The 14,020-nt window shown below is 43.6% G+C and overlaps 1 protein-coding gene across 1 annotated transcript in view; it reads left to right on the top strand.

The window, feature by feature from the left end:
* LOC141019054 (protein sidekick-2-like) overlaps window positions 1–5,944 on the top strand; it is a 48,506-nt gene extending 42,562 nt beyond the window's left edge. Inside the window, exons 42-44 of the mRNA XM_073493832.1 lie at window positions 539–683; window positions 3,024–3,153; window positions 4,718–5,944. Of these exons, the coding sequence (XP_073349933.1) occupies window positions 539–683; window positions 3,024–3,153; window positions 4,718–5,128 (686 nt within the window). The 3' untranslated portion in view covers window positions 5,129–5,944. The remainder of the gene's footprint in view (window positions 1–538; window positions 684–3,023; window positions 3,154–4,717) is intronic.
* Window positions 5,945–14,020: the final 8,076 nt, after the last annotated feature.

Genomic DNA, 14,020 nt, shown 5'->3' with positions numbered 1-14,020 from the left:
CCTTTAAGTTTTTTACTTTAGTCACAATTCTTTGCCTGAAAATGTCTGAAATGTACCTTATTAAGGCCGTGTTTTCTCAAAATGAGAAGTTTTCTCATTCTCCACTTCACTTACAAACACCAGACTTTGCAGTTTTATTCCTATCTATATTCTGAAGGTTTTTACAGAGGGGACTGTTCATATATCATTTATAGCTCGAGTTATCGAAGATTTTATTCCGCAGAACACGGTGAAAATGGATTTTTCTTGGTTGTTTTTTCTTATTTATGGAGTGATAAGAAGAGATGTCCAAACATCTCCTCTGACTCTGATGTGTCAAATAAATGAAACTGGCTTTATTCAATGTTCAGATTTCCGATTAAACTAAAATAATTGTCTTCATGTAGGTTATTAAGTGGGGAAAGTTTCATGGTGATTTCTATTAGCTAACCTGTAGTGTCTCCCCGTAAGACTGAACTTGATTGGAGGTTTGATTGATTCACAGATCACTTATTTCAATCCACAACCCTCACAGTGTCGTCTACATATCACTGTCCAGGCAACCACTCCAACTGCACGGCCCTGCCTCTGACCCACGGGGAGATGGTGCGCCTGGACGAGGGACGCTTCCCGTCGCTGGAGCTCAACAACAGACGCCTCTCCGTGAAAAACTCCTTCTGCCGCAAGAACGGCATCTACACACGGTCAGTTCCCGACCGCACACAGCATTCATTTCCCGCGTGCTGCACCTCTCAGGCATATTGTTAGCTTCGGCCCCGCCTGAGTTTTTCCTCCTTGCTATTCAGCGTGTTGCTTGTGATACTGACAGGAATTAATAATGTAGTGTTGTGTGTTCCCCGCTCGCCTCACAATAGTCTGTCAGTCTGGAGAGAACAAACCGAGCCTCGAGAAGCCCAGCTGCTGATTGGAGCCGTCTTCCGCTGCCCTCGTTGATATTCAGCGTTTGTGTGGAGCAACAATTTATAGAAAGGGACAACACAATACCGGCTAATTAGCATTCATGAGCTCCTGCGTGTGCTCTTTGTCCGTCCGTCACTGCTGTAGACAAAGGGTGCTTATGGGTCAGAGCCGGACCATTTTTTTTCCTCCTGGCCTCCAGCCCGGAGTTTCTCTGGAGTGCGGTGCTGTGAGAGCTATCTTGACACAAAGTACAACGCCGTCAGTATGCGGACATGTCCTTCTACCCGTCAGGAGGACTTTGGCAGGCGGCCGACTCTTTGGGAATGCTTAGGCAAACATTAGATAAGAGGAACTTCACAAACTCTGGACGCGGAAGGAGACACGGGTCATTTACACGTTCGGTGACTGGACGGACGGACGGTCACGTGGGTTTGTTGGGAGGTTAGGGTTCAGAGTCCAGAAAGAAAGATGTTGGTTTTTACACATTATGCTGGAATGTGCCAGAAGTGGTGCATTAAGGGGCAGCTGAGCCTGTGCTGATTTCTCCTTGACCAAGGAGGCCAGAGACGGGGGATCAAAGGGCCTCGAGTTGCTCCCTCGCTTTGAAGAGCTCCAATCTGCTAACGTACTCTTTGCTAATGATCTGTGGACTGAGGAGGAAGAGTGGAAGGAGGGGGCTCCCTGTGGGATATTTGAAAGAGGGATGAATTAGACAGATAAGGCGTAGAGGAAAATACAGTGCTCCTAAATAATTCAAAGCTCACTGGCAAGCGTGATCGGTGGCGGGGATCCGATGGGCTCCTCCTCCTGTACGCTCACGTGGCAGCATCCTTTTTTTAATGTCTGACTCAGCCTCGTCTGAATACTAAGTAGAGGTTTTTATTCCTTCGCTCTCCGCCCCCTCACGTCACCCCCTTTAACCTAGAGGAGAAGTCCCTTTGTTGTGTCAGCCCTTTCATGGCCTTCGTCGCGTCGTGTCTTCTAAGCTTTTTCCCCGTTTCCCGGTGATTTAGCTCCCCGCGTACGTCTCAGCACATCTTAATTTTCATTTGAGAGCTCGTCAAGGTTGTCTGCTTTATGCCTTAGTGTTGCTCTTGACATCACAGCGTTTTTATGCTCATCTGTTTCTGCCCCCTCATGCAGCGTTTCTTTTCCCATCCCAGATCATTTAAACATTTACTTTCATGCCATTCCTAGTTTACGTAATGACTTCTGAAAAACCGACTGTGCAAACTCTCCTCCCTGCACGGCGAGCCCGCTGATGGAGCTCTGTGATGCGAGGGGGTTAGCGGTCCACTCTCGGCCCTCCGACCATCCCGCTCAGTCTCGGCAGACCTTGAACGCAGCAGCAGTCATTACGGCAGAAAGAGAAAAATAATTGTCTGCGCAGATGTTTTTCTCTGCCTCACTTTACGGACTTAATGACTGGAGCCAGAAGACGGGCGAGGGGGGGCCTTTTTACTTGACCTGCGCTCGTAAAAGAACTTTTATAATACATTGCTGAGCTCAGGGCCGCGCTTAGTTACGCAGCTTTTCTGCAGGAGGTCTAAATCTCAAAGCGCACAGTCCTTCACCTCTAATCAGCACAAAGAATCCTTTCATGGAGAGCATCCTGCTCGTGCGTCCCGTGGCGGTGGAGGTGAGATGAACTCTCGCAGAACTTGACTGACGTTTAGCAAAGATCAGAAGGAAACAGCTAAAAGATTTACACCAATTATAATCTCCTCCCTGCTTTGTGTATTAGTGGCTCCCAGGAATGCATAAATAACCCGTCCTGTGCCTGTCTGAGCTCAGCTTTCATTTTCATTTTCATAACCTGATGAGTCGGCGCTTGAGTCTGCGCGTGCTGACCCCCCTCTGAGATGTTAAAGCTTCTTCATTTTCCAGAAGTACTTTGCATCCTTCCATTAGTCATCTGAGCGGTGTCAGTCACACCAACGATCAGACGTTTTACTTGAGGAAGAGAGAGCTCTTGAAAATCTGTTTGAGTTTCCCAGAGTAATATATGATGATGATGATCAAATGAAACATTTTCGTCTTATATAACCATTTTGCTCCCTCTCAGCGCCTGTCTTCTGCTTTGACACTCTTTCTCTGCCTCCTTTTTCTCTCCACCCACCCAGGTCCCCACCGAGGCCCAGTCCTGGAAGCCTGCACTACTCAGATGAGGATGTCAGCACTAAGTACAATGACCTGATCCCGGCAGAGAGCAGCAGTCTGACCGAGAAACCCTCAGAGATATCCGACTCTCAGGTAAGCGCTGACCCTGGCTCGCGGCCCAGTGTCCGCTCCGACTCCGGCATCGGCAATGAACTTGAATTTAAAAGTGAAATTCAACTGTTTGAGTTTCTCAAAGGGAGAAAGTCCTCCCGGGCAAAGTCATACCCTCTCCCAACTCAGATATACTTCTTTTATTCCACTGTCTTTCACTTCTGGCACATTCACTTTCTTGATAACCTCCATTCTTATATGTCAAGATCACTGCATTTTCCAGATGTAAAAACTGGATAGCTGTCTCATTATGAAGCATCAGGACAAATTAATCAGCCTCAAGGTGCGTCGCTCCGACATTAAATATCTTCTGTTAGCCGAGGCCGGTCACGGCTGACAACTCTGGATCCGGGTTTTTATTACTGATCTCTCCCATGGGAAGGAAGCACGGGACTGATTCTCATGTCTCATGTGTTTTCAGATGTCTTCACAACTAATTAATTCTCCTCAAACAGGAAATGTCGCGTTAATCTGTGCTGCAGCTTGTCATGTGATTTCTCAGTGTGCGTTTGTAGAAGAGGGGAGGTCCAGTGAACAGACAGGGAGGTTAGAAGTGACGAGGGATGATGAACACAAAAAGGAGGAGAAAGCTGATCGCAGCAGATCGCGAACATCTGTCTTCCCACACTCTCTCAGGGTCTCCCCGGCCAATTTATGTGCTACCTGCACAGTCAAAACATTGTTCAGCCCGGTTTGAACAAACACGGCCCTCGTGGGAGACACAAACCGGTGTTTTTCTTTTTCCTCTGCATTGCCTCCCACTGTTTACCTGCCACTTGTGCAAATAAATGGTGCTGCAACATCTGTTAAGCTGGAGTGTCTCAATAGAGCGGTAGATGGGCAGGCACTTGTCAGGCGCACGAATGTGCCAAGTGTGTTTTTCTGTGAGAGTAATTTGCTCTCTTGTTGTTTTTTATTTCGCTGTTTGTGTCTCTCAGTATGCTGGAGAAGAGACAGGACTCACCCACACACACACACACACACACACACACACACACACACACACACACACAACTTAAAAAGACTGATGGCTTCCTGATACAACAAAGGCAAGAATTCATCCTGTAAACACTGTTTCTGTCCAATTCCAGGACACACTCGTGTACACTTATCACATCTGTGCTCCGCGGAGTCACGGGTGAGCTCCTACGTATGAAAGATGAACAACAGTAATAGATCCCAGTCGTCTCTCTGTAGATGCATCCTGCTGTGTCACGACTCAGTTTTGTGCTGTTTGACTGTAAGGATTAGAGTTAGCTGTCATTTTTCTCTCTGTAGTGAACATCCTGTCTGTTTAGTGAGCTCACTGTGTACAGAGTCCTTTCACAAAGTACTCAAGTATCAAAAGTAAAAGTAGATCCAGTACAGATTTACATGTATGTAATTCATTTATGCTGCTGTTAGTCAGTTATCAGATCCGATACTAGAAACCCACTCGAGTCCAAGTAGATTTAATGGTAACTAAAGTGAAAGTAAGCGGTGCAATCTGCAATGTAACTAGTAACTAAAGTGTACTTCTCACCTCTTCCTCCTGATTGGCTCGCAGGGCAGCGACAGCGAGTACGAGATGGATCAGAGCCGGCAGAAGACCCACTCCTTCGTCAACCACTACATCAGTGACCCCACCTACTACAACTCCTGGCGGCGGCAGCAGAAGGGCGTCTCTCGTCCGCCTGCGTACGGCTACTCGCAGCCCGAGCCCCTGGTGGAGCAGGAGTCGCGACAGCACCCGCCGCCCGTGCCCCCGCTGCCGCCTCTCCTCCCCCAGAGCGCCCCGTCCCCGCAGCCGCAGTGCCAGGGCCAGGGCACCCTGTTCAGGTCGAAGGGAAGCCGGACTCCCACCCCCTCCCTGCTGTCCTCGGAACCTCCCAGCCAGCACAGCACCCTGTACCGGCCCCCCAGCAGCCTGGGCTGTGCTGCGCAGGCACCCACCGCCGGCTTCTCCTCTTTTGTTTGACACACAGCTCTCCTTCCAATAACAACAGGACCCTGAGGACGAGTCTTTGATTTTGTTGTTGTTGGTTTATTTGTATTTTGCTCTTTTTTTTTTTTTTTTATCTCCATTTTTTTTCTGTCTCACCTGACAGAGTTGTTGCTCTATAATTAAGCATTGCAGGCATCTTGAATAGCGTTTTCTCCTCTGTGAAGAGTGTGTGTGTATGACTGTGTGTGTGTAGAGCGTATGGCTGGTTAATCCATGTGATATGTATTTTAATGAAAAGACAATCATTTGAAAAGTTTTTATGCGTTGCTTAAGTAAAAAAATGTATTTGAAGGTACAAACCATGTAAACAAGGGAGAACAGAACAGAACCCGAGGCTCTGAAAAAAGAAAACCTTGTTTTAAAAAAACACTGTATTATTGTTTATATGAGAGCTTTATGGATAAAAACAACCACCTTAGAACCATATAGAGTATGGACCACTTGGCTTGCTGAGACTGTACAATGGATCAACCCAACTCTGATGGACTCATGTGATGTTTGGACTCAAGGACAACACTGATAAGTGAGGACTGGACTCCGACTCGGAGCGCGGCACCACGCGGGGCACCGTGGCCCCTCGGCTGCCTTTGAGTTTCTCACTCTGCCTAATCATTGTTGGAAAACTGCATTACGTGTTTACTATATGTACTTGTCTCATATTGTTTACCAGATATTTATATCAATCAGCTTCAAGCTACAAACATTTTCCGAAAAACATCGCTAGTGACAATGTTATGAATCACATTAAAGCATTGTGGCACCTTTATAGTAGTCTGGGGAATGTGTTGATCGTGCGCTGGTGCTCATGTCAGTAGATATACAAGCTAAGACAACTTTCTTAATGTGCATCCATTTGCTTTTTATGTTTCTCACAGAATATGACTGAGGACCAACAGCACAAAATCTTCTTGGTTCTAATAATATTATCCCATCACGACCACATCACAACACGACGCTACGAGTAGCTGTCAAAGACACAGAAGAATAAACCGTCTCCGAGACGTGAATTAGTAAAAGGTGAAGCGAAAGCAGGTCTGCTTACAAACGTAAGAGATCTAAACTGTCGTGTTATTTCTCACAACAATGAAAAAACTGACTTTACAAAATGCAAGAAAGGGTTTTCTTGACAACACTGGAAAAGAAAACAGCACGAAAATTGCTCAATTTCAGACGGTAAAAGTCCCAAAAAAAAAAAGGAAAAGCAGATATTTTACCATCTGTTTGTTAAAGAGGCTGCGGAGGAGTTCAGCTTGATTGTGCATCTGTGTCGATTCGAGAAGCTTTACTTAATGATGCACAGCGACAGGACGAAGGTATTGTACATGAAATGCATCACCGATGACGTGAGATTATTGTGTTGAACATGCTACAGTGTAACATGGCGATTATACGATGACTGGAAATGTGTTTTATGCTCACAGTACGTACATGATAATGTTATGATGAGATGTTTTCTACGAGACTTTTTTGAATATTGCTGGATCTTTACTTTAAAAGTTGAATGGGACATTTGCTGTGCTGGAGGTGGACCCATAGTGTATAAACTTTAGACGGTCGGTCCAAAATATTCTGTCAAAATTTGCAATGTGAACATCACTGTATACATCATGAAGGATACATTATGGACCTATTCATGGTAGCTCTCTAAAATAAATTATTCTATTTTGTAATGGCTTTTTCTTCATGCCTCGCCTGAATGTTTTAGAATGTAATTTAAAAATATTGGGTCAAAAAGTCGCGGACCACAAGTCAAAGTGACGTCCATTTTGTTTGGAGTGCAAAACTTTTTCTTTTTTTTTTGTTACAAGTGATAAAATAAGCTGAACAGTTCGAGTGACAAGTTGGATTATTGTCAAATTATGGTGGGATGACGTGAGTCATCAAGTTTGGCACTAACTAGTGGAGTCCATGCCAGCTCAAGAGCATGCAGCCATTAAAGCAAAAGGGGGCATTTCAAAATATTCTGAAATGTGTGTAGCCCAGATTTCACAGTCTCTTAGTATTCGGTGTCCCACTTTTGCTTTAATGCCAGCATGTGTTAGACCAGGCATGGACTCCACAAGTTTGTGCAAAAACCTGATGACTCGTGTTATCCCAGCATGATTTGACAATGAATCAACTTTTTATTGGCGTCCATGTTGCTCCATGATGCACATGAACGCACCAAAGTCAGTGTAACAACTTCCCTACTAGAGACATGGGACCATACGAGGCGCACATGAATTCAGCAAGTGCTCCCATAAATGTTCTGAGTGTTAAGGTTGGTTGACTGTGGAGTCGTGACAGTCAGGACTCCTTCTTCAACTTGTTCTCGCAAAGCTTCGAGGGGTGTTTGGGCTCGTTATCCCGCTGCAGAACTGTTGCAATCCCATTGTGTTTTATTTTGGCTGAATTTTTAAAATCCCTCTGGATTGATTGCGGTGGATTCAGATCACCTGTGCACAGAGTGTGGAGACCAGCTCCTAGTTAATGAGTGAGAGCAGCTTGGGGCATTGCCCTCGCAGCCAATCGGGATGTGGCGACACGCTTTTTGTGAAGGCTTAATAGAGGTGCCACCAAAGGGCAGCCTGATCCTCATTCTGATTCAGTCCTTGACTCACTGCGGACCTCAGAAACTCTGCTCTGTTTAGGCCCTGTTGAGATTTCTTTGCTGTCCTTGTTCTTTCTAGTTGAGGGTATTTGTGAGCATTATGTAATCTAGTTGAGGGACCGTCAAAAAAAAAAAAGAAGCAATCTCATCGCAGATAATTTACTGAATAAACAACACAAGACTCCGATCAGCAAAAGTTCTGTCAGAAGATGGGCTGTGTTGTGGCGTCTCAGCTGAAGAGCAGCAGTTTCTAAAACACTTCTCAGGAGGGGAAATGAGGTCAAATGCTGGAGGTGGGCTTAGAAATACCAGCATTTCACAGTGGACACCTGGAAAAATCATTCCTGGAAAAAAAAAAGTCCTATTTACTGATGAATCCCAGGTAGAGATTTATGGCAGTAACAGAAGGGCGTGTCAGGAGACAGACAGGAGACAGGATGATACCACAGTGTTTCAAACCCACAGTGAAACATTGTTGTGGGAATATTCAAGTCTGTGGTTGTTTTGTCTCCTCTGGAATCGGACACCTGCTCCAAATGGACCCCACCCTTACCCAAGGACAAGTACAACCCCATTCCTCAGAGACACGCTCTGTGGGAGAAAAATACGATTCTCCCAGGTCATTCTGTCCTCATACAACAGGACGTCATACGTACCCTGTACAGACGTTAAAGTCTGGACGAGGATAGTGAAGACTGCTCTATGAGGAGCATATCTCATCTGCAACCTGGTCAGTCAAAGCTGGGAGAATCATATTTTTCTCCCACACGCTCCACCCTCTGGTTTGGGCTTTGTGCAGAAGGATTCATACTGCAGCAGGATTATGAGCCAAAAAACACCTGGAAGCTTGTAAGACCAAAGGAGACCACGGAGTCCTGACTGTTACCTGACCTCCACCCCAATGAACATTTATGGGGGCACTTGAAGGCTGAGAAAGCCAAGCATTTTGTGACATCACAAGAAGCTTTGTGGAATAACATGAGTCAACAGCAAAAGGAGCGCATATCATTACAAAAAAACCTGTTGGATTATTGTCAAATCATGCTCAGATAACATGAATCACCATGTTTTGCACCAACTTGTGGAGTCTATGCCAGCTGGAGTGCATGTTCATGAAGCAAAACAAGGACATACCATCACAAAAAACTCGTTGGGTTATTGTCAAATCATGCTGGGATAACAGGAGTCATCAGACATCAAACTTGTGGAGTCCATGCCAGCTTAAGTGCATGCTACCATTAAAGCAAAAGGGGGGGCATAGCATCACAAGAAATCGTGTTGGATTCTTGTCAAATCATGCTCAGATTACCATGTTTTGCACAAACTTGTGGAGTCCATGCCAGCTTGAGTGCATACTGTCATTAACACGAAAGGGGGACATACCATTACAAAAAAATCCCTTTGGACTATTGTCAAATTATGGTGTGATAACATGAGTCATCAGGTTTTTGCACAAACTTGTGGAGTCCATGCCAGCTGGAGTGCATGTTCATAAAGCAAAAGGGGGACACACCATCACAAAAAAAAACTCTTTGGGTTATTGTCAAATCATGCTGGGATAATGAGTCAGCCGGTTTGGCACAAACTTGTGGAGTCCATGCCAGCTCGAATACACAGTCATTAAAGCAAAAGTGGGACAAACCATTACACAAAACCCTTTGAATTATTGTCAAATCATGCTGGGATAACAAAAGTCATTAGGTTTGGCACAAATTTGTGGAGTCCATGCCAGCTCTAGAGCATGCAGCCTTTAAAGCAAAAGGGGGGGACATACAAAATATTGAGATATTCTGAAATTTGTGTAGCCCAGATTTTTTCACTCATATTGTTATGCTTATATTATCATTTGTACTTAAGGAAAATGTCTTACGTTCAAAACAAAAGCTAAATTTGAATTACTGTCAAGTCAAGCTGGGATGACATGTGTTACCAGGTTTAGCACAAACTTGCGGAGTCCATGCCAGGTCAAGTGCACACTGTCATTAAAGCAAAACAGGGACATACCATCACAAAAAACTCTTTTGGACTATTGTCAAATCATGCTGCGGTAATGAGTCATCAGGTTTGGCACAGACTTGTGGAGTCCATGCCAGCTCAAGAGCATGGTGTCATTAAAGCTAAAGGGGGCATTACAAATACTAAGGTATTCTGAAAGTCATACATTTTTCAGATCGAACTTTTCACTTATATTGTTAAGCTGAGATAATTTTCACTGAAAGAAAAACGTCTGACATTCAGAACAGAAGTATTTTGTCTGGTCTCAGACTTTTTGACCCCATTTTACATTCAAAAAGGCAAAGCAAGGTGAATCTTTGAATTAGCGTCGGGTTTTTAAAGCAAATGGAAACCGTATCGGAGCCCGCAGGCGACTGCTTCACACAGACAGTCAGACCTATTTGCATGGTCTGGAAGACAAAGTGATTCTAGGTGACACTTGATCCCACAGTGCAGAAACGGGCCTGAATCTCTCAGCCACAACAGAGACATAATTGGGATGCATAAGAGCATGAGTTACAGGGCAGAATTTTGAAGAAGAACCTGATCCGGTGCAAGCATGCTGAAAAGCTTGGGGGGAGGGTGGGAGAGTGCGTCTGGGTAATCTCCTTATTTCAGGCCGGAAAACATTGATCTTAAGGAAGGCGAGGGGGGAGAACAGAGGGATCAGGCTGGAAGGTTTTAAGGGGAAAAAAAGAGAAAGTCATGTCAAGGGTACTGATAGTGGCTGCTGGAACATCTGTATTTGCCCTCATTAGGAGCTTTAACAGACCATAATATCAGTTTAAATCACACTGGCAGATGCATAAGTGGATGGATCATCACATATGGATAATTGATCATTATGCAAATCATTACATTTCTTAATATTCCCCCAGAAAACAGTCCCTCAACTGCAGAATAGGGGAAATCAGTCACATCACATCTCATGTATATTTTATAGCCACAAAACTAAAGCTCAGTTTTTAAAAACCCTAAACATAACATATCGCTTGAATAATTCTAATTTGTAAAATCCAGATTATGGTAATTCTTCAACGCTAACGTGACTATTGTTCACCTTCTGCCGATCCACTGCATACACAGTGATCTTCTGTCAGACGCACAGACGCAGCTTCACATCAACAAATCTGTTACATTTTCTTTTTTTTTTTATGCATTTCAGTTCAGTTCAGCGTCTCCTCGTGGGACCGACTTATACAGAATGCGTCCTAATTCTGACTGCGTTCGCCGGAGTGCATCAGAGCGAGTTTTGCAGCGCGGCTAACTCATCCTGACTGGTGAGTCAGAAATTAGGACAAAAAAACAGGACACAGAAGAGAAATTGGACGTTACCGCCTTTTCAAAAATATTGATGAACAAAGGATTTAGTCCTTCACCTCGTTTAAATTCACTCAGTCAGTTTAGTTGAAATGAAATGAAGGTTATGAGTCATAATGTTTCTTTTTTGTGTGTGTGAGCATGGTCCAAGCCTTGGGATGGTTGTAAAATAGGTTTTTCTCCACTGTCCTCTGCAAGGAAACAAGCTGAAATTGCTGCATGTACTCGCTGAACTAATCAGGACTGTGATATTTGTCCTTAAATGGCCGCTGCCATCCAAATTTTCACCCATAAAGCGACAGACAACGTGATTAAAGGGCACGGTCTTCCCTCTCTTATACGGTTTATAGGCTTAGCTGTGAAGTCTGACCTTATTGTGCACCCTCAGCTGTGAAATAACATAAAACATCAGATTTATAATGTGCATCCGATTCATTGCTGGACGCCTCAGATCTGGTCAGGCTGAAGAGATAACACACCGACCAAGGGTTAAAGGGGTCCCAAGTAAAAAATGTAGAAACCTCAACATCTGATCCTCTGAGCATCACTGTACAGCAGCGGATGATGAAACCAGTGAAAAACAAGCCAGACAGCCAGAGATGTTCCTGAACGCCCCAACATGCAACTGAGAAGTAATTTTCTTTTTGAAGATTGAAAAACATGAAATGTGTAAGTTAGCCAGGGGAAAGTAGAGGATGTGTTACTGAGCAGAGCTGTCAGAGCTGCAACAACAGCAGTGTGTAGCTGTATGGAGGAGTTAGACTGACAAAATCAACAATGAATAAAGAAGAAATAAATAAAATGCATTAATTAATTTATAAAATATGACATAAAGTGATATTTCTGCTTTTTAATTTGTATTTGTATTTATTACCCTATTTATTTAGCTGTCTTTTTTAATTTTTAATTGGATTTTTATTAATATTTCTCATTATTCATGTATTATTTTCCCCATTTATATCCACAAACTCACTTATCTCTGTATTTTTTGTACATTTCTTTGTGCATTTCTCCTTCATTATGCAAAAAGCCTACTTGTATTTTCCATAACTTCAATGCAAATCATCGATTTTTGACATTTCCCTTTGCGTTTTGTCCATTTATCACCACAAACATATTTATTTCCATCTTTTCTTTTTACATTTCTTTATGCATGTCTCCTTCATTATGCAAAATGTACACATTTTTTTAAAAATTGTTGAGAGTTGTCAGGTTTTTTTTACTTATTTTTTATTTTGGCAGTTTTCATCTTCCATACCACACGGCCTACAATATAAGAAATAATGTGCTTACTTGTATTTTTGCCTGTTTATCACCACAAACATATTTATTTCCATGTTTTCTTTTTACATTTCTTTTTTCATTTCTGCTTCATTAAACAACATTTACGCATATGTTGTTTTTATTGACAGTAGTCATTTATTGATTTTCTAATGTTGACAGTTTTCATCCTCCATACAACAGGGTCTGGAATATAAGAAACAATGTGCTCATAACTTGAATGCAGATCATCCTCACTTTATTAAACAAAGTTGTGTTTTTGCTACTTTACATCCTGCAGACATGACATTAACCCTCCTGACGGGTCAGTGGAAAGTTCACCGTATCACCAACGAGCCTGCATTTCTAACTTTCCTGCCTCCGAGAACTAACACGAGCACTGAATGCGTAAAACTGTCTGCGCTCACTCTGCTCGGAGGGCCAGGAGAGAAAACCTGATTACTGGCTGTAACTGCAGGTTTTGGAAGTGCGAGCCTACGATTTCCTGTCCTAACCAGATTCCAGTAACCAGGTTTGGAGAGTCAAACATCCGGTCGACACACATTTAATGTTTCCTCTTAGCAGTATGTCGGTAGCGAGCGGTAGAATTGATAGTTTTGGGGCATGAGCATGTCAAAGAAGCAACTTATAAAATGTGAGCACAGCTTGCTGCTGAACAAAAGGCCACTGCAGTCACATTCTCATCATAAAGAGGCCTGTTCTCCCATCAGCTGCAGGGACAGACCGTACTGGGAACATAGCCAAAGGCAGGAAATAACTTCTGAATGTGTGTGAGGGACATTTTCAGTGCAGCTCATTACATTATGGCAAGAGCACAGATTTTAAAGTATAGCAATGGATGGATAGACTGTGAAACGGCTGTGAAAGACGGAGGTGAGTAGTCATTCGGTGCAGGTATCGGAGGAAAGTGACTTCTGCCCTTTGATAATTATCAACCATTCACACATTCCTCCTCTCTGGAGCTCAGGGCGAGCAGCCTTGGGGTGCATCGCGTCTGCTTCCCCTCTCATTTCCAATGCAAAGTGGACTAATGAGCAGTCGCTGACAGACGGCAGCTGATCAGTCTGGAATACACAAGATCAAAATATAAAAGGTTCACCCATTAAAGGGAGTCTTTACAAGAAAATCAATGAAAGCTTCTGAACTTCTCAAGCGTGAATAATTTGACTCCGGTGTTGTGACTTCAAAAGAGAGGAGAGCTGTTTCTTTTTTAAAATCCTTAAAATGGCACCCCCACTCCTTTTGCAGTAAATATTCCAGAATAAATGCAATTATTTTTACATTTTTCAACTGTAAAGTCCTCTCTCAGTGAACTGGTCTGTAGGCTTAAGTCTGACTCTGGGGACAGGAGTGGAGTGAAGCAGGAGGGAGGGCTTCATCAGCGCCCTCCTCCAGAGGCCTCAGCTATACTGTCACCTCGTCAGATACAAAGTGGATGACATGAGACTTGGACCAAGTGACTTCTGCTATTACGAGATAGGACAGGCCAGGGCTAGCAGGTTAGCATGCTAACTTTAGTAGATATCTCTGCAACATAGTACATGAACATCTATTTCTTCACATTCTGTTAAAGGTGCATTATGTAAGAATTCTCTTTGAGAACGTATCTAAAATAAAATTATAAACAGAGTCTGAGGGAATAACAGTTTTAGCATGCTAAGCAGCTAGCCCTGGTCCAA

The sequence above is a fragment of the Pagrus major genome, chromosome 23 (assembly GCF_040436345.1).
Source record: "Pagrus major chromosome 23, Pma_NU_1.0".
NCBI classification, from domain to species: domain Eukaryota; kingdom Metazoa; phylum Chordata; class Actinopteri; order Spariformes; family Sparidae; genus Pagrus; species Pagrus major.
The sequence above is the reverse complement of the archived record's forward strand: the minus strand, read 5'-3'. Positions and strand labels throughout refer to the sequence as shown.